This window comes from Mustela putorius, unplaced genomic scaffold, assembly GCF_011764305.1.
Source record: "Mustela putorius furo isolate JIRA1106 unplaced genomic scaffold, ASM1176430v1.1 tig00004007_pilon_pilon_pilon, whole genome shotgun sequence".
NCBI classification, from domain to species: domain Eukaryota; kingdom Metazoa; phylum Chordata; class Mammalia; order Carnivora; family Mustelidae; genus Mustela; species Mustela putorius.
Window position 1 is genome coordinate 14,339,854 of NW_025422145.1, and position 19,117 is coordinate 14,358,970.

Genomic DNA, 19,117 nt, shown 5'->3' on the forward strand with positions numbered 1-19,117 from the left:
TGTTCCGCCTGGGGTGTTAGCGCGGATTCACCTCGCCCAGATGTAGGACCGGGGTTGTTTGGAATCGGTGTGTATTGTCAAGGCCATCGGTAGCCCACCCGGCATCTGGCTGAAGCTAGGATGAAGATTTTTGTAGGGAAAAACCTAAAGCAATCTCTGTGAATTGTCTTTTAAACAAATAGACCTTTTTTCCCCTCTTACTCTGCCAATTGTTGGTCTGCCGTCTCGCAGCCACAGTGCTCAATCTGTGACATGGGCTCGGAGACTCAGTTGAACGGAGGTGTGGATAAGGGCCCACAGCTGTGTTCCCACCAGGTCCTGAAAACGTTTCAAGCCTTCTCTTGCCGCCAACCCACAAAAATGAGAGAAAAATCGACCAACTTCTTTGCACCCACGTGGCAGCACAGCGGATAAAACACAAGTTTTACACAGTGGTGGGAAGTTTGCATTTTATTTTAACTTAAAAAAAATAATCAGGAGCAAAACAGGCATGTGGAACACAGTCCTGTCAGAAAGCCCGTAACCGTCTGGTTGTAAATTGAGGCACTCGAGGAAGACCACAGACCGTTCCAGAAAATCTTCCCGGGTATCCTGCTTTACCACAGTAACTACGACCGAGGACCTGCTCCTCAGCAGACACAGAATAAATTAATCCTAGGCCAAGGTGCCAAGTGAGCTGGCCGCCACCATCTGTGCACGTTGGCCGCGGTCTCCTCCTGGGAGCGTGCGCAGAAGTGAAGCCGAGTCGTGGGTGCGTCAGAAGGAGGGGGGCGCAGGCGGTGTATGACCGCACAATATACGTATATATGACACGTATATATAGTAAACGTAGCCGGGTATCGCACATGTATATATAGCAAACCCCGCGCATCACCCGCACAGACAGCCCTTGGGCTCCCACACCGTCTAGTCACAGCAACAGAGTCCCGGGCTCAGCACGGCGACTCCACGTACTCGTTGTCCAGCCCACGGCGGAACCGCGCGGTCAGGGAGCGGCTGATGACAATCACCCGGGGCCCGATGCAGTCCTCTCTCCTGTGAAGAATGTTCCAGATGAGCATGGCAGCTGCCAGGGTGGCCAGAAGGCAGGCGCCGATGTTCAGATAGCAAGACCAGGACAGGTTGGTGTATGGGCCGATTCTGTAGAATGTCACCAGCCCAATGACCAGGACAAAACCTGCAACCAAGAGAGAAGTGTTGAGATAGCCTTACTCAGAGCCAGAAGAAGACTGGAAATGGGCTGTGGAGCCCCACAGGAGCGCAGCGCCCTGCTCTCCCCCGCCGCCCCCTTCCTCCCCGCTGTGTCTGCCTCGGGGTGAGAGCCCAAGTCATGAGTGGCCCTTTAGTGTTGAGCTGCTCTGTCGGCCTCTGTGAACTTCTGTGACCTTTGGGAGGCTGCAGAGGGACAATGTGTGTCTACTTAATGCTTGGGGGGCTCCCCAAGAAAGCAGCCTGGTCCCCACGCACGCGTCCTTTGGTCTCCAGGGCTGGGCCACGTCCCAGCCACCCTGCCCGTGGAGGTAACGCTGCTGCCGCCTGGCCCTCGCCCCCCCGACGGAGCCAGCCTCTCCTCTGCCGAGCACCTCGCCGGCTCACAGAAGCGCCTCGCCAGCTCACAGAAGCGCTTCATTCATTCAAGTGAAGGGAGACACAGAAGCTGTCTAAGTTGTCTCCAGGAACAGCTCACGTCAGTGACTAACTTAGTCCTGTGTTAGCGGTTTTCTTGTTCTCTGTGTTCGCTTCTAGAGGAGCTAGAGGTTTTCTTCAAACTCCAGAACTTGGAATGCCCCACGCCCGTGTGATCCGCGGTGGGGTCGGGGACTGCGGACAGGCCTGCAGACATGGCCCGTTCTGCTCTTGCCTCCCCTCACCTCCACACACTGCACTTCGTCCTGCGGGTGCCCGCACACCCCCACACCCCTCCTCCTGCTCACTTCCCCCCACAGCCTTCTCTCCTGAGTGTGGACAGAGCCCCGTGCGGACCTGACGCTGTCGGTGTCACTTCCTCTCATAGCTTGTCAGTTCTCGCAGTAGGAGAACCAGCGTTCCCTGCCTGGGACCTGTCGGCCGGGATAATCGGGCACTGATGTCTGCTAGAGCTCAGGGCTGAGTCCGGGCTGGGAGCCCCAACAGGGATAGAGGAGAGGCCGCACTGTGCTGCTGCCTGGGAGGCTGGTCCAGTCCAGCCGCCGGGAGGGGCCGGATGAGGCAGATGAGGCAGGAAGGCGGCACATTGCTGAGTGGGGGCCGCATCTGGCTGGGGTGAGGGGCCCAGGCAGCCCCCAAGCTCGTCTTTTCCAGCAGCACCTTACCTTCCATGGTGGTGAGCTGAGGGGAACTGTTTCCTGGAACCCAAAGTGCCTGACAAGGACAGTCTCTCACAGTGGTCCGGATGGAACCCTCTTGTCCCTCCTGGACTCGTCTCTGTCCCCTGCCCTGGGCTCTGGCCAGGCCAGCCTCCCACTGCAGTCCCTCCCCCTGCCCGGTGCTGTGACATCCGTCCGTCTGTTCATGCCGGTCCCTCTGTTCCCCACAGCCTCCCCTGCTTTCCTCAGGAAACCAGATCATGCACGACCCCTATGGCCCCAGAGCTGAGCCGCGGTAGTGCCAGCTCCTGGTTCTGGAAACTTGTAAATTAGTGCAGGGCGAGGGGCAGGGGCAGGCCTGAGCTCTCCCGAGCACAGGCAGTTCGGTCTCATTGCCACTGTACCTTCCAGAAAGTACGGAGGAAACATTTGTCCCCCTCAGTCACATGCCAGAGGACCGTGGCGGTGACTGATCTCTGTGCTGGTTCTCTGCAGCACTTTGTGGAGCTCTTTATATGCAGAATGCTTCTAGATACTTCCTTTCTGTTAAAAATAATGCATTCTCTTTGCTGTGCACACTGACAGAAAGAAACTTCTGGCATCTCTCTCTCACAGTGAGGAGTGTGTCCCTTACTCACAGTTCTGTGGCACCAAGGTTTGCCTTCCTGCAGAAAGGACTGGGAGTGCATTTTGTGCCATGAAAATGACAGTGCTTATTGTGTCCCCTCATGTTTCTGCATCTTTGGACATTTTTTGCCAGGCAAGGGAGCTTGTTTGACCTGTTTCAACAGGACTCAGCATGATGGGGTGGGCAGGGATGACAGGAGAGGCAGCTAGTGTGTGGCCGGTGCCTGAGGTCACAGCGAGGTGGTGCCGGCTGGGGGGCAGGTGTTCTCGGTGAGGCTGGTGGGAACCTTCAGGCAGGGAGCCAGGCCGAGCAGAGAGGGTGGTGCCGGCAGGGTGGCGGTGGAGGCCAGCGTGGCGGGAGGGAACTCCCCGCGACGGCTGCCGTCGTCCAAGTCTGTGTTCGCCCTTTGCCAAGCACCATGTGGGGTTGCTGTGGTTGCAGAAACATTTGAAACTCCGACGGGCGGCCTGAGCTCCGGTGTTGCAGCACCACTGGCTGCGTGGGAGGTGTGGGGGCAGAGTACAGAGGCAAGCCCACGGAGACCCCGTGTGTGGAACTGAATGCACTGTGGGCTCCGGGGAAACTTTACAGTGACCAAGCCCATCAGGGGGACAGGGCTTGTTTGCCATGATTTCGTCACTTGGGGTTGGAGCCGCCACGTGTAGTTTGCACGTGCATGTGCTCCGCAGCATGGCCCGCGCTCCACAGGAGGGCCTGTCGTGTGCGCTCGACGGAGGCATGCTTCCCTTGTCCTAGGGGAGCTGGCTTTCTTCTTCCAGGGGTGCAGATGAAGTTTATCCCCACAGCGTGGGGCTCCAGGTAACTGAGTCACCCCGGTCCTGTGTGGTGAGCGCAGGGTAGTAGGGACAGGCCCGCGTAAACCCTGCCAGACAGTGGTGTTGGCTGGGCCGTTGACACCAAGAGGCCCCCGTGTATGGACACTCAACTCCAGGCAGTGAAAGTAGTAACTCATGGGACCAGCGACAAAGTGATGCGCAGAGCAGCCGCCGGCTTCCGGAACCCCACACCGCACCACCGCGCCGTCCCGTCCCTGAGTGGCAAGGGTCTCTCAGGCCCATGCAGGGGCTGGACCACAGGGCAAGATGTGGGACTCTGTCCTGTCTATACTGGTCAGCGCCACAGGGTTTCTTAACTGCCTTGTTGCTTGTTTTCTTGAGGTCAGTGTCATGTATGCATCTGTCTTTGAACACAGGGCAGGTTAGTACTTTGTCGCTGTCTTCGTCTGTTTATCCCATTCTCCCTCGTGTTTGGCTCTTTTGCCTGCAATGCACACAAACCCAGAGTGTGGAGCTACTTCTGTGTGGAGAGTCAGATTTGTATAGTAAAGATGAAAGAAAGGGCGCTCCGGGGCAGGTCGGTGGGCTAGAGAACGTGAACTCACAGAGGCATGAACAAGCTGAACCTCACTCCCCATGCCCTGCGAGGTGATGGATCAGTATCAACACGGAGCTGGATGGACAGAGTTGGAGGGAGTCTGTTCGTCCAGAGCACTATGAAGTCCCAGCAGGAGCAGCCCTGGCGAGTCTGCAGCCCCGCGGACAGTGCATCTCAAGTCTCCAGCCTCACAGGCTGCCCCTCCCTTGGCTCTTCTCTCCAGGCAGAGTGGGAATGGAAGTCTAGTTCTGTATCCTCACGTGAAAAAAGACTTGAAGAATCCACATGTATGTGACTTACTCTGCGTAAAGACCCATGTTGGCTTTTACTTGGTTTCAGTTCAACTTAGAACACATATAGTAAGGAAAAGGGCTTGGTTCCCCAGCGTTAAAAAAAAAAACGAATGTAGAAGGAGGCTCTCCTGACCAGGAGGATACCAGAAAGCTTCTAGAACAGTGGCCCAGGCTCAGAACTTCCAGAAGAGCCTGAGCTGCGGTGGATGTGATGTTGGTCCGGCGCAGGGACGGGTGGACCCCACCCGGGCCACTGCGGGTGGCACGAACTGCACAGACACTCGGCACGTGGAGATCTCCCGTGTGTGCCACATTTCAGCAGTGAAAAGCCGCAGGGACATGGACAGGCACGTGGCCTCGCCGGCCACCTCCAGCCTCCGCCTTGATGCTGGGTAACTGCCATCATGTAGACATTCTTCTGAAATCCTGCTCGCTGTTTGCTTCATGAAATTCTTCTGCTGGGGGAGAGGCGAGGGCTCTGGGAGTAGACCCAGTCTAGGCTGGCCTTAAACCTCGGGCCCCCCATCTCTGGCAGGCCCTGCTGTGCAGACCCCCTCAGAATTGTCCCAGAGACTTTTTGCCCAAGACTTCCCAGTGATGTTCATGTTTGTCCAGAAACAAACGCAAGCAGAAAGTTTGTGCAAACAGCCCAAATTCTACATGTGGGGTCCCATCCTCATGAATTTCTGTTTCCAAAGCAAACAGCCCCTTCCTGTGAGCAGGCCACGCGGGCGCTGTGAATCACGGCTCAGCCCGCAACGCATCCCTTCCCTCTCACTTCCTTCCTGCCTGCTTCCAAAGGCTCAGTGCCTGTCAAAGGGGCCTTCCTGCTGGAGTGACGGTCAAGCACGTGCAGATGGTAGAAGGAGAGACCATGGGGCTGAACCCCGAACCTTCCCACAGCAGACCTGCCTTGCATGGCACCTGCGACGGCTTCCAGAGAGACCATCCACAGAGCGGACTCGCACGTGGCCCGCCTCCGGGCATGGCCGTGGTTGGGGTGTCCCAGCGTCTGTGAGCAGTGACATGATGGGATCCACGTGTTCCTCCCCAGAGGCAGGGATTCTGGGCAAGGAAGAGCTAAACGTACAGCGGATCTGGTCGTGTTTACATGGAACTGAGCTTCTGCATGGCGCCTGACGTTCTGCCACTCTGAGCAGCCTGGAGGACATGGACGTAAGGGGAAAACGTGGGGCGCGGCCTGTGTGCGGACCAGCGCCGGGGAAGCAGGTGCCAGAGACAGAAAGGCACGTTGTCCATACCGAGCCGGGCACTGCCTTACTGTGAAAAACAGGAAGTTGTATATTCCTCTGAGAAGGTCCCGGAGCTTATGGGAACAGCAGAACCCCACTGGCTCAGGAGATGCCAAGACAGCTGCCGCTTCCCAGTCCGCTGGCCCATGAGGCCTGATAGCACGAGCGTTCTCAGGGGCACAGACTACTTAGGGCATCCGTAGAGTTTGCCAGCGTAAGAAGAAATGTTAAGATTTCCAGAAGCCAGAGACGCGGAGCCCAGAGGCTTCCGCAGTGATTCTGCTCCCTCCGTCATCCCATGAGTTGGGAAGGCTTTGTGTCAGGAGGAGGGCCGGGCCAGGTGCGGGCTAGTGGGGGTGGGCAAGTCCACCAGCCGCAGGACATGTGTGCGGGGCAGCACCCTGAGGTGCAAGTGACTGTGACCGTGGGCTGAGGGCCCGAGCTGCACCTGTGCGTTCGCTCGCTTGGGAGCGGGACGTGAGCTCAGGCCCGCCGGGCAGCGTCCCCACAGGAGGTAAGGACTCACTGGAGACGGTTCCCAAGGAGAGCCCGGTTCCATCTCGGAGGCAGTCAGAGCACAGCACAGAGCAGAGGCCTCTGCAAGTCTGCATTTGAACTAAACGTTTGTACTTGAATTAAACCTGTTAGCAGTGGCGATCAGGCTTTCAGAAGAACCGAAGTCTGAGCACGCTGCAGTGTCGCTCACATGACTGAAGGGAGCCCAGACCAGAGTTCTGCAGACGCGGAGCTGGGCCAGCGGAGGAGCCCAGAAGAGCTGTCAGATTGTCCCATCTAAAAATTTTTGCCTGGGACCTAGCTTGGCCAATCAGTCCTGTACAGCCGGCAGCCAGGGCCCAGGACTTTGAGCACCCAAAGAGCCACAGGATGGCCACCTTAGGAAATTTGGGCCCCACCGGCCAGGGCGGTCCTCAGGCCTGCTGGTGGGGCTCTGGCACGGACTCCAGGTGCGGCAGGGCGTGCCCCGCTCTGACCGCAGGGCAGTGTGGTGTCCCCAGCAGGCCCACAGCAGGAAGTCAGGACGGTCCCAGCGGCAGGCTGGCGTCAGCTGCACAGCTGCCCAGGAGCGTAGGGGCAAGGTGGGCCATCTGGGGCCTCAGAACTTGACATGGCACCTCGACATCCCAGGGACAGTGAAGGAGCCTCACACCAAGGGTCCCGCCAGGCGCACTGCCTGCCGAATCCGCTCTCAGTGGCCTACCGTGCTCCAGGCGTCACTCGGTGTGTAATGCAGCGTCCGCAGTAATCATGCCAGGATGACCGTGTGCCTTTGTTCATACAGCAGGGAGAGCAGACTCACACAAGCAGCCGTCGGCCAGAGCAGGAGAAGAAAGGCCAGAGGACGGGTCTGCAGAGTCAGCCTCTAGGAGCCTGAATGGGTGCGAGGCTGCAGGAGGGGGTTGTGTGCGCGCGCATGGGGATTAGCCCGTTGGCCAGCGCCCGGGCAGGTCCTCATCACAGATCCTCCAGGCTCCTCTGCCCACCCCCACGCTCCTGATGTCATCACAGGGAAATTCGGGGTTGCACTGGGATGATCAGTTCATGGAGGTGGAATAAGGGACAGAAACTGGTCTTTTCAACTTTGAGGTAAATTAAAATTACACTTGGAAGATTGTGCAAGGAAGCTGGAAACTAGTGCGTGTGACTGCGTGGACAAGGGCGGAATACAGCAGGTGGAATAGCTGGGAGTGACTGGTCTGAGAACTACAGCTTCAGGGCCCCACGTGTCCCTATGACAGGGTGCCTCAGAGGAGCAGGTGTGAGGAGCAGGGCCGGGTGCCCGGACGGGAAGGGCGGCGGGCGGGCGGGGAGTCCAGCTTGTCCGGCCTCCCCGTGAATTCGTCAGCACCTTCTCACCCTGCTGCCCACCCTCCAGCCCCCGCGCTGGGGACTGAAGGTTCGCTTGCATAACAGGTACCAGCAGGCATTTCCCCTCCTGGGACAGGATATCCCGGCGCCCTTCAGTCTCTCCCTGACTGTTTAAAGCAGACCGGAGCACAGGAAAAAACCTAACTCTAAAATTAGCAGCATGGTGGAAGAAAGACACGCGGCTGCATTCTGTACTGTTTGTCAATGAAACAAGTCTAAACACGGCCAAGTGCATTTCCTTTTTGGGCAAAACAGACCTGTGGGAGTGATGGTGGGACGCCTCGGAGAGAAGCCTGCAGAGCCTGTGCTCCTGGCTTTTTCCAGCAGCCTTTGCAGGTCTGATGGTCTGTGAGTGGAGCCAGCACCAATGTGGGGACAAACAGGAGAGAGCACCCCTGTCCCACGGCCAGGACAGGCCCCAGGGTGCCTGGGGATGCTGCCAGACAGCTCACATTTCCTTCACTGGGCTCCCCAGTCTCCACTTGTTCAACACATGTGTGATTTGAAAGCAACACTGTCTTGTTCTGGAATGAGGACTCGCCACAAGTAAGATGTCCATTTGAAGCCAAGGCCACGCTCTCTCTCCCAATAACTCTAAGTAAGTAATGCCATGGCCCGTTTGTTCTCCTGCAAGGAGTTATTTTCAGGATCAAGAGCTGTTCTGTTCATTTCTTCAGTGCCTGGATATCTGTTCCTAATCTTCCACTTCCTTCTGGAAGGGATGGAGTTTCAGATAAGCCCATGCGATAGAAGTGGGCAGCCTCAGTGAGGCCGAGGACCCCATTTCTGCCTTATGGCCCTAAGGTCAGGAGAGGGCAGAGGAGTGATTTTTCTGAACAGTCACTGTCCTCTGGGACGTCCGTGTTTCCCAGCTCCATGGACAAGGGAAGGAGGCCGAGGGGGTCAGAGATCCCATCTCACCCATCTCTTTGCTTCTCAAGACCAGCCTGACGGGGACAGACAGAGGTACCAGCCCCAGTTCCTATGGATCGCAGGTGACAGGGCTAAGGCACATGGCCAACTGCCTCAGCCCCAGAGCTACTCTTCCCTGGAAACCGCCTGGTCATCCCTTGCCATTCCTGGGCCCTGCAGGTGACCCGGCTGTGGGGAAGTGACTGGTCCAGGACCACCCGCCTTCTATTAAAAGGCACAGGAAGGCCTGTTTCCAATTCCTGATTCCCACCCAGGTCACTTTCCAGCATGTGAATTCCTGCCAGTCTGTCAGCCTCATTCTCCAGAAAGATAAGGGCCGGGGCCATTATTCCCGGAGTGATTCACTTCGGACTTCCTGCCGTGTCTTTACTGGGGCTCCTGGAACTGTACCTTCGGTGCTGGGGCGTGCCGCCATTCTCCACCGGCTCATCACGTCCCCACACCCCGGCACACGTCATACTTCCGCAGGCCCTCCGCTCAGATGTTCCCCAGTGGGCAGCAGAAAACCTGAACATCTCCAGGAGTCCACGCTCATTAAACCTGACCCGGGGAGAAGGAGGCGAGGCGGGGTGGGGGGAAGCCAGCAGAGAAGTCCCTCTGCTCCGTGGGGTCACGTGGAGAGCTTCTGTGGCTTCCGTGGCCACTTGTGCACAACTTCCCAAAACAGTACTGTCTGCCGTTTGCCCCGCTGCTGCCACCATTCTCAGCCTTTCAGGACCTTGGGTGTGCCCGTGTCCTTTCTCTGTTCACCCTGCAGCAGTCTCACTCCTGTTGGGGGCAGGGGCTGTTGGGTGCGGGAGCCACGACAGGGCGTGTGCTCAGGTGCGAAAGTGTTCTTGGCACTTTGTGCTGCTCAGGAGGGAGAGCCCGCCACTGGCCCGGCCGGGTCCCCGGAAGCTGCGCAGGTCACGGAGTGTGTAGATGGGCCCGGCCAGAGCCTCGTGCTCTGCTGACCTCCCCGATCACGTGGCGTTAGTGGGGGAGGCGGCAGAGGAGGCGGCCTGCGGCAGGCTGCCGCATCATCACAGGAGGGGCTTTAGCCCAGGCAACCAGCCACGCTGGCTGCAGACGGGCACAGAACGGAGCAGATGCCGCACACCTCAGAGAGCCAGCCCGGGAGCCTCGAGTGCCCGCCCCCAGAGCCCCTTCTCACAGCAGGAGAGTGCAGGAGCATGGGGGCAGCCAGAAACACACAGCGGTGCTCGCTGCAACCTCAGTGCCCTCCCCTGTGTTTCTGTCTCGCTTCTGCCCACAGCGAGAGGTGGGAGGGGGACCCACGGGGGTCGCGGGGATGTGAGAGGACCGCAGCGGGCCCGCCAGCCCCACACAGCTGAGAGTGCGGTCGCCCTGCCTGCCCGGGGCCCGGGATACTCACTCGCCAGCTGGAACGCGGCAGCCATGGCCTCCTCCCAGCACTGTGACTCAGATGACATCAGGGGCAGGCCCGTCAGCCCCAAGGCGAAGGTGAGCTGTCCCGCGGCGAGCGCGGCTGTGGCCACCAGGTTGCAGGCGCGCATCATGTCGAACTGCACTGTGAAAAGGACAGGGAACAAGACAGGTGGTTGGCTTGGACTGGCTCCCGCCTCTGTCTGCTCCCGGGGCCTCACTGACCCGCCATCCCTGGCCCCTCGCTCTCTAGCTCCCATGGGCTGTCACAAAAGGTCCACGGAGGGACACAGCTTCCGCACGTGTAGGCAGGATCACGCCCCCTGGGAAGTCAGGCCCCTCCCCCACGATGCCTCTGCCCTGAGAGCAGAGAGGACCGTGGCTGTCTCGGCCCTGCCCCACCAGGCCCCAGCCTGCCATTGTGTCTGTGACTGTGGCCCACAGGTGGGCAGGTGGCCTTTGTATTTAGCGCCTGAGAGCCCGGAGCGAGCCGAGACGTTAGGCCTCTGCCCGCCCCAGGTCCGGCTGCCCCTGCCCATCACGTGTCGAGCGGCTTCCTCCTCCCTGTTGTCTGTTGGAGGCTGAGGGCTCCTGCCCCCTGCAGATTCCAGGCCTTTCCTTGAGGCCAGCACAGACACGGACAGGGCCATAGCAGCAGAGGCCTGGCCGCTGGGAAGTCAGGGTGGCCCTGAGGGCAGAGGGGCTGCTGGAGGATGACAGCCCCCACCCATCGAGCTTCCTCATCGTGCTGAATCGCTGAATCAGCAGCTGCTTCTGCCATGGTTGGCGGTGTAGATGAGCCACGTGGACGGTGAGCGCGGCCAGTTCTACCCTCTGACTTTTCTCCCCAACGCCACTCTCTTGCCCGGGCTGGGGGCGCACGCTCTGCTCGTCAGGGCAACTGCACAATGTCTCTACCGTTGCTAGAATCCCTCACACTCCTCTGAGTCAGTAAGCACCTGGGGTGCCAACGGCGGGGCCTGGCGAGTGCGGGCTGCTGGTGCCAGGGCGGCCCTGGGGCCTGGTGGAGAGGCACCAGCACCCACATTTCCTCACCTCCCCAGGCCAGAGGTCACTGCTCAGGCTGAGAGCCAGGCTTCAGGCCAATTTGCCTGAACCTTCCTGGCTGCCCACACGGTCTCCACGGCGGAACCCATGGCACAGCCAGCCTGAGCAGTGGCCGCATATGCGTGCCAAACGCCAGACTGGTCCTGCCGTCAGGACAGATCGGGCTCCAGGCCGGCCCTTCCTGTGTGCTGAAGACTGGCCGACTTGCCTCCCCTGCTTTTCACGTGCTCTTCTGGGGTCTTCACGCCCTGTGTTCTTCGCAGTTAGTTTTACCAACACGTGACCACGCAGAGGTTCTACCCTCAGAGGTGCTCGGATCTGGGAGGTGGTGTGACCTCAGAGATGACGGGCGGTAGATACAGTGGGCACTCGGATTCAGAGCCAGCCCAGGGAACTGTGGGCTTCCCCGGCGCAGCGTCGCACGCCGGGCAAGGAGTCTGTGGTGCACACTTGCACGGAGAGGAGCGGCCGGCCCTCCTGCGCTCTCCACCCAGCTCTCTGTCCTTCCTGGGGTGCCGAGCAAACAGCACACCCTGGCCACCCACGGCCCCCCGTGGCCTCCTCACCCCATCAGCCTCTGGTCTTGTGGATGTGGAAGTGTGGGAGGGGGAGGGATACAGCAGTGACGGCCTGCAGACCCGCCACCTGCCTGAAAAGTTTGCTTTGCAGGCCACACTCTGTCCGCCAGCCACCTGGAGGGGACCTTTAAGTGGGGAGGGGCGCACCGGGCGCTGGTGTTTGACGGGCTGTCGTCACCGTGTGCGTAGCCTGGGTAGTGGCACCCCGCAAGGACGTGGCAGGAGGGTCTGTGGCCGGTCTGAGCGTGACGCACACCATCGCACCCCAGCCCCAGTGCCCTCTGTCTGCCTCGGTGGTGAGACTTCTCACCCGCTGGGGTCAGAGAGTGGTGACCCCCCCTGGGCAGGGTGCCCCAGGTTTAACCGCATGCCTATCCACCCCTTCCTCGCTTTAGAAAAGGAGGTTAGGGTCCTGACAATGTCTGGAATCTGGAACGACAAAGAAACGCCCGGAGAACAAGTCCGACCAGGATTCATCCCTGCCAAGTCCCCACCGCTTCTTCCAGTGAGGAAAGCCCCCCGAGCAGGGGTAACCATCACGACCGCCGCACACAGCCCAGTGAGGTAGAGGGAAGGAAGAGCCCCCGGTTCTGGAGGACAGAGCTCCACGTGCCGTATCACTCCGGAACCCTGCACACAGTTCCCTGACGGAGTCCAGGACATCAGGTGGGGCCACCTCACCACATGTGCCCCATGACCACGGGTGTCTTGGACTCTGGGCTCTGCAGGGTGTTGCCAGGACCCTGGGAGCAGAGCAGACGAGCATGACGCCCATCCCTGAGCTGCCGCCACGGCTCCCCCACCCGCCGCAACGTCTAGAGTCTCTAGGACGGCCTGACTCTTGCACCTGAGACGGGGAGCTGGGGATGGATCAAGTCAGGCCTGCGGCCACCAACATCAGACTCTCCCGGATCAGGATGACTGCGGAGTCTGCGGCGCGGCAGGGCGCTCGGTGCTGAGCCAGCGCGCATCTGAGCGTGGCACCAGCTGCCCCTTTCTCCCCCATCCCTGCACCCAGCGCAGTGGCGGTGCACAGGGGCTGGGGTATTCCCTAGGGGCCTGAGCCTGGGAACTCGGAAACCAGGTGCTGGGAGGCTGCTCGCAGATGAGCCTCCGGCCACCCTGCAGCCTGAGCACACAGACCCGGACCCGGTGAGGAGTGCGTCAGGGACTCAGCGTCCCTCACAAGAACCTTCCGTGGTGTCTCCCTGGTTTGGGGCACACATTGGTGCTCAGAGGCTAAGGCTCAGCCGCCACAGATGCGTTACCAGCAGCGAGGTTGTTGTAGAAGTTCCACAAAGAGCTTATCTAGTCAGGGAGGGACAACAGGCAGCTGGCCAGGTGTGCAGGGGGTCTGGAGGCAGAGCACATCCCCACCCCGTGTACCCTCCTGGCCTCAGCAAGGCCGCAGAAGGTATGGATGCCCAGGGAGGGCACCTGCTCGACCCTGCAGCCCAGGTTGGGAGTGCTCTGTGGGCCGGGCAGCACAGAGCCCACACTAGAGCCGCAGGGTCACTGGCTTGCATGACTCCTCAGGACAGCCCCAGGACCCAGCGAGTCCCCTGGGACACAAGGTCAGCTGCACTGAATTCCGAGAGTCTGTGGAAAAGTTTGAAAGTCCTGTGCGTCAGGGAGGTGGGAGGGGCTGACAGAACCCCAGGCTGTGTGGCAAGGGGCTCTGAGTGGGCAGACTGGGGTTGTCCCCCACCCCCAGGGACCTCAGCTGAGCACGTGTCTCTTGCAGCCTCCATCTCTTTGTGGACTTGGATGCCACCCCCGCCTCACTTCCTCAAGTACACCGCCGCACTTCCTCCAAGCACGTGGCAGGTGGGGACATTCGTACCCCGAGCACAGAACTCCTCACCTGTGCTCCTTGAGGACTTGTCGGACGCAGAGCAGTTAGCAAAGGCCCAGCCACGGCCTCGTGCTCTCAAGAGGGCGAGCTCTGCCTCCTGCCTGTCTGTGAGCGAGACCCTCGTCAACAGCTTTGAAGAGTCAGCTTGGGAGACCTCTGCCTGTCAGCGGCTGTGACCTCATAGATGACACATTAGGTGACCAATGTCTCATTGCGAGCCTTCCCACCCACACACTTGGACCTGACCCCACGGTCAAAGTCCACTCCCCACCTTCCAGAGCAGTAAACAGACCCCACTGCCAGCGATCGGCCAGGGTCAGGACAAGACAGCAAGGGACTCTCTCAAGAGCCATGGCCGGGAGCCCCTTCTCTACCCTTGTGGCTGGTCTCCCAGAAGTCCTGCCTCAATGACCCCGACAGCTGTGGAATGAAGTCAGAACTCAGCCACGTGTTTTTAAGCTCCTTGTTTATTTTACTCCCTAACAAGGTGTATTTTCCACCAAGAAAAGTGGGTCCTTCTTGATCTGGTTAGTGTGTCTGCCCTTTCCCTGTGCGTGGAGGCAGAGAAAATCCCCACCTCCGCACAGGAAGAATTCTGTTCTCGAGGAGCCGGGGCAGGTGTGGGCCCCACTGGGAGGGTGGGTTCAGAGCTCGGGGCTCGCCCAGGTTGCCCGTCACCAAACGCATGCCCCATGCCCACCTCGAGCCATCAGAGCTCGCGGGTCCTGACCTCCCTATAAAGGAGGCACAAAGATAAGCAGACTTACGTTTGACGGTGCCTCGAGCCTCCTGGAAGCCTGCCGCCTCAGAGCCCCAGCCCACAGCTTCACAGTCCCGTGAGTCCGTCTGCCCCGGCCGCAGCCCGGCACTCGGTCCTCCCCGGGCCCTGTCCGCCAGCCAGCAGGACTTCCACAGCCCCACGCTCCGCTTGCGTCCGTCCTCCAGCGTCTGGTACACCCAGTTGGGGGTGAAGGCCGCCACGTTGTTGAGGACAAGGGAGACCAGAGCCACCAGCACTGCCGTGGCCACCAGTTTCTGGACAGTCATCGCTGACTGCCGGTGCTGTCCGCCGGTTGTGGAGAAAGTCCCAGCCCCACTCAGCTGCTATGGCCAGGGAGAGCTGAGACCAGCTAGGAGCTGCTAGAGGACATCAGCACTCATTCTTCGAAGCATGAGGAAGGCCCGTGTGACAGGTGCAGTGAGCTCACCTCGGGCCCTCCTTACCCTCCCTCCTGCACCTGGAGCAGGGCCAGGCCTGAGCTGCAGCCGGCCTCTCGGCCCATCCTTGGGGGGAAGCCGGGGCACCCGCGAGAGTCCAGAGTCGTGCGCGCGCCGTCTTCCTGGGAGGCAAGGCCTCTTCTTCCCACACGAAACCGGAGAGGTGGGCGGCAACGTGGGGGTCTGTCCCGCCTCACTCCTGAGAACCAGCTCCACACAGCGGAGCCAGCAGCCAGTCTCGGAGCAGGGCCGGGGCTAGCTGTGCCGGGAGCCGTTCCGCCTCTTGCCGCGTGCGACCCTGCCCCGTGCCTCTGCCGTGAAACAGCTAGTCCTGGAAGGCAGCGCGCCTGTGGCGGGGAAGTGCGTGTGCGTGTGTGTCTGTGTGTGTGCGCGCGTGCGGCCCCCCACCGCCCCCCCACCGCCACTCCGCAGAGAGGAAATGGTTGTTTTTGAGGCTGTTTTTTGTTAGCTGGATGGAGGGCGTAGCCAACTGCAACAAATAGCAGCCAGGCCACGGCAGCCAGACACTAACAGGATGTGTTTCCTGATAGGAAAGCAGGGCGGCCTTCTCAGCTCCTGCTCCGGGACCCTCCTCCCCTGCCCTCCCCACCTTCCTTTCCTAAAGGGAAGGCCCGGGTGCCTGCCCAGAGCAGACTCATGGTCCCACCTATCTGTCTCACACCCCACCAGCCCTGCGCTCAGGTACTCCACAGCAGCCATGGAGGCAGGTGGTCCCCACGGGGCACACTCCTGCCCTGGGCCTGGGGCCTGGGTGGGCAGGGCGTGGGTGGCCGGTCACCCACAGCCATCTTGTGGTTCCCCCGGGCATGTAGGTGCCCCAGGGCCTGCGCTTGTCACAGGGGTTCACGGACAGTGGACAACATGGCCCCGCACAGTATAGAGGTCCCCACTTGCCACCCAGATGGGCGGATCGGGGCCCATACCCACAGAACTGGCAGGCCAGAGCGTGGTCCTGGAGGGAGGTGCGGGAGGCGGGTCCTGGACCCGCAGTGCAGGTCCCCCAGCAAGGTCTGAGGGCGGAGGGACTGGGGTTTGTGGCCTGGGCTGTGATTGTGCTGACCGTGTGTCCCGATGAGGGAGCTCAGTCCCTTTTGCACATGCGGACACGCAGGTCAGGGACGGTGCTGACCGTCTGAGATGCCACGCCTTGAAGCAGCTGCACACCTGCTTCTAGAATGCGCGCCCCGGATGCTGTCCGGTCAGCCTCGGGCTCCAAGCTGCCCGCCCACCATCTGGCGCGCTCGTCACAGGCGAGGAGGCTGGGGTGCAGGGAGGCCACACACCTGCCCAGGTGACAGAGGCAGCAAGATGAGCCCGGCAAAGTGGGACTGGTCTGGTCCCCTCGGCTTGCCTGCCCCCCACTCGCCTCCTGCTTCTGGAGCTTTGGGGAGCTCCAGCGCCTCTGACACAGCAGCCCCTATGTGCCTTGGAAGCCTCAGCCCCTGTTACTTTGTAGGTTTTTTCATTTTGGGGGGGGGTTCTTAGTTTTACAGCTCATTTAGTGGCAACTGCTAATCGTTAAATGGGCAGGGGTTACCTTCAAAAATCACTAGCATTCGCTGAGCTGTCATCTCTCAAGGGTGGTCAGAGGCCTGGAGTCGCACACATAAGGTCCATCAGAAGGGCACCTGGGTGGCTCCGTGGGTTGAGCGTCCAGCACTTGGTTTCTACTCAGGTTGTGGTTGTGGGGTTGAGCCCCGCATCATGTTCCGTGTGCAATGCAGAGTCCGCTTGAATTCTTACCACACCGCTGCCTCTGCCCCTCTCCCTGCTCGGGCATGTGCACATGCTGTTTCTCTCTCAAATTAATAAAATCTTTAAAAAAAGAGATGCATCAAATACATCAGACCTGTTCTATCATCAGCCTTGATCAGACTAGGGAAAGAACCAGGTCTGGGGACACATGCGTGGTCTTGACATAGCCAATTTTTAGTCTGTCCTGATTATTACAAAATCAGAACAGCAAAAATATTCCCTGGCCCCCATTACTTGGGATCACATGTCTATAGGGGGCTCTGCACCTGCTGCAGGCAAGGCACGGCCCCCCGCACCACCAAGCCTATGTCCCTGCAAGACAGGGGTCTTTGGGGAGTCGTTTGTCCTTCCACTCCATGAGGGTTTGGCCCACTTCAGCATTTCTTCCAGCAGACTTTGTAGCAAATGCATCAACTGAGTTCTTTCCACTGTCTTCTCTCCTTGGCCTGTGTCCTGTGCCCCCATCTCTGCTCCAACCTTCTGGGGGTTTCAGGGGGCCCCCATGGCCCTCTGCCATGGCCCCCTTCTCCCAAAAGGACTAGGACCACTCAAGAGTCCCTAGGGACACAGTGTAGTGCGTCGCCTCCACAAGGAGGCTCTTCCAACACTTCTGCTTGGAGGGATCAGTCCCCCACCTTATTTATTTAAGTCATTTATCCCTGGGTGGTCTTTGATGGCTGCTGGATCCACTATCAGCTCCCCTACCAGCTGGTTTCTGGAGACCCTGCCCCGTCCACGATCCCCAGATTCTAGCTGGGAGCCACAGGCCTAGGTACAGAATATTAGTTAAGAGTTACCCTGGGGTGGCACCTGAGTGGCTCAGCGGATTAAGCCTCTCCCTTCCTCTCAGGTCATGATCCCAGGATCCAGCCCCATATAGGGCTCTCTGCTCAGCAGGGAGCCTGCTTCCCTTTCCCTCTCTCTGCCTGCCTCTCTGCAGATCTCCGTCTGTCAAATAAATAAAATCTTTCAAAAAAAAGGGGGGGGGCCCCAACCTGACACCCAGACATCTCAAGGACTGGTCCTTCCTGTGTCCCCCTGAGTTGCCCGTGCTGGGCATGGGGGTTGGCCGGGGGTGGGGGGGTGGCGCCTGCCCTGTTCGTGCACATGATGGCTGGGCGGGCAGGAGCTTAGTCTCGGAGCGGAGAAGCTTGGGCTGTGTGGTGGGCCGGGAGGCCCTGAACCCTGCAAGCCTGAGTAGCAGGCCTGAGAAGGGAGGCCTGTGTGGCTGGTTCCAGCAGCTTTCAAGACAGGGCTTTCCAGAAAGGGGGGCCGTCTTCAGGCAGGGCCCCTGGGCAGCCATGTGCTCTGGCGTCTGCGCCTCTTGTGCTGATGAGGAGCAGATGGGAGGACGGTGGGCGGGGCGGCAGGAAGTGCCGGAGCTGTGGGGGCCTGGCAGCTGTTCCAAACCCAGAGCTCCTCGTCCTGCATCCTGGTCCTGGTCCTGCGTCCTGGTCCTGTGTTGAGGCTGGTGGCAGAGCTCACAGGCCACCGGCTCGGCCCAGCGGGAGGGGCCGCCCCCGCCCCCGCCGCTCTTCCAGGGCTCACTTCCCACCCCCAAGCTCGGCGGAGGCCACTGGTGGCCCAGCTCATCCCACTCGTGCGCATAGCAGGCCCGGCAGCACTAGCCCAGGGAGGCACAAGGGAACCGGGTCAAGGAAGGGCTCTGGGACAGCTGCGTGTTCCTCAGCTTACTCAGCGTTTCCCCTTTAACATCAGAGATCAGCCATCTGTTTTCTGGACGCAGCAAAGGGTTGGGGAGAGAGTCCCCGATACCCCGGGGGCATGGAATATCTTGGAAAAGGCTCCCATGTGGGACGCATTTGGAGAAGGGAAGGGCTTGTGTCTGGCCAGCGTAGCCCTTGCTGCATGGAGCCTCCTGGTGGCCCAGGAGCACAAGGACAGAGTCCGGGGGACATGCAGGATCGTCTTCAGGACCCCCACCTCCGTTCAGCCCGGGCCCACCAACAAACCCCACACTGGGCCTCACGCACTGGTTCTCAGGGGCCTCATGACCAGGGCTCCGCAGCATCTTCTCCCTGTGTTTCCCTGCGGAGGGCAGCTCAGCCGCCTCCACGGCTCAAGGGTGCAGGGAGGTGTGGCACCAAGCAGGCGGCTGTCGTGGTAGGGAGGAAAGCGGGTGTGTGGAAGGCCCGTCTGAGAGGGTCTGACTTTAGCCTGGGGAGGGATCGGAGCCACGTTGCTATGCTGGTGAAGCCTGTCGGGTCTGCGTCTTGGGGCGGTGGCAGGGGCAGGGGTACAAGGGCTGCGAGCTCACAGGACCGCCGCATCCCCGGCACAGTGAGGCGGTCTGGGAGAACATGGCGCGCATGTGCGTGAAGACCCAGCGGCTGGACGTCGCCAAGGTGTGCCTGGGGAACATGGGCCACGCGCGTGGAGCACGGGCACTGCGGGAGGCTGAGCGGGAGCCGGAGCCGGAAGCCAGGGTGGCCATGCTGGCCATCCAGCTGGGTATGCTGGTGAGTCGGGCACTGCCCTAGTGCAGGCAGAGGGGGAGGTGGGCGGGGGGCAGGCACTGGC

At 60.3% G+C, this 19,117-nt stretch overlaps 2 protein-coding genes and 1 non-coding gene across 6 annotated transcripts in view; 1 reads left to right on the plus strand and 2 right to left on the minus strand.

The window, feature by feature from the left end:
• Positions 1-19,117, plus strand: part of IFT140 (intraflagellar transport 140) — a 72,321-nt gene that overhangs the window by 40,482 nt on the left and 12,722 nt on the right. For all 4 annotated transcript variants that reach the window (XM_045072195.1, XM_045072196.1, XM_004750792.3 and 1 more), the window contains one exon: positions 18,879-19,056. In XM_045072195.1, coding sequence (XP_044928130.1) covers positions 18,879-19,056 — 178 coding nt within the window. The remainder of the gene's footprint in view (positions 1-18,878; positions 19,057-19,117) is intronic.
• On the minus strand, positions 436-15,260 carry TMEM204 (transmembrane protein 204). The gene is made up of 3 exons (XM_004750790.3): positions 14,350-15,260; positions 10,071-10,226; positions 436-1,177 (listed from the first exon to the last, which is right to left on the minus strand). The coding sequence occupies exons 1-3, from the start codon at positions 14,627-14,629 to the stop codon at positions 933-935; spliced, it is 681 nt and encodes a 226-aa protein (XP_004750847.1). The 5' UTR covers positions 14,630-15,260; the 3' UTR covers positions 436-932.
• Positions 16,674-16,799, minus strand: LOC123389744. The gene has a single exon (XR_006604398.1). It is a non-coding gene; the product is annotated as a small nucleolar RNA SNORA72 (small nucleolar RNA).

Coding starts and splice junctions, on each gene's coding strand:
- TMEM204 (XM_004750790.3), bottom strand. CDS start 14,629: ATGACTGTCCAGAAACTGGTGGCCACGGCAGTGCTGGTGGCTCTGGTC. Junction 10,227..14,349: donor GGCTCGAGGCACCGTCAAAC/GTAAGTCTGCTT, acceptor TCCTTTTCACAG/TGCAGTTCGACATGATGCGC. Junction 1,178..10,070: donor TGCCGCGTTCCAGCTGGCGA/GTGAGTATCCCG, acceptor TCTTGGTTGCAG/GTTTTGTCCTGGTCATTGGG.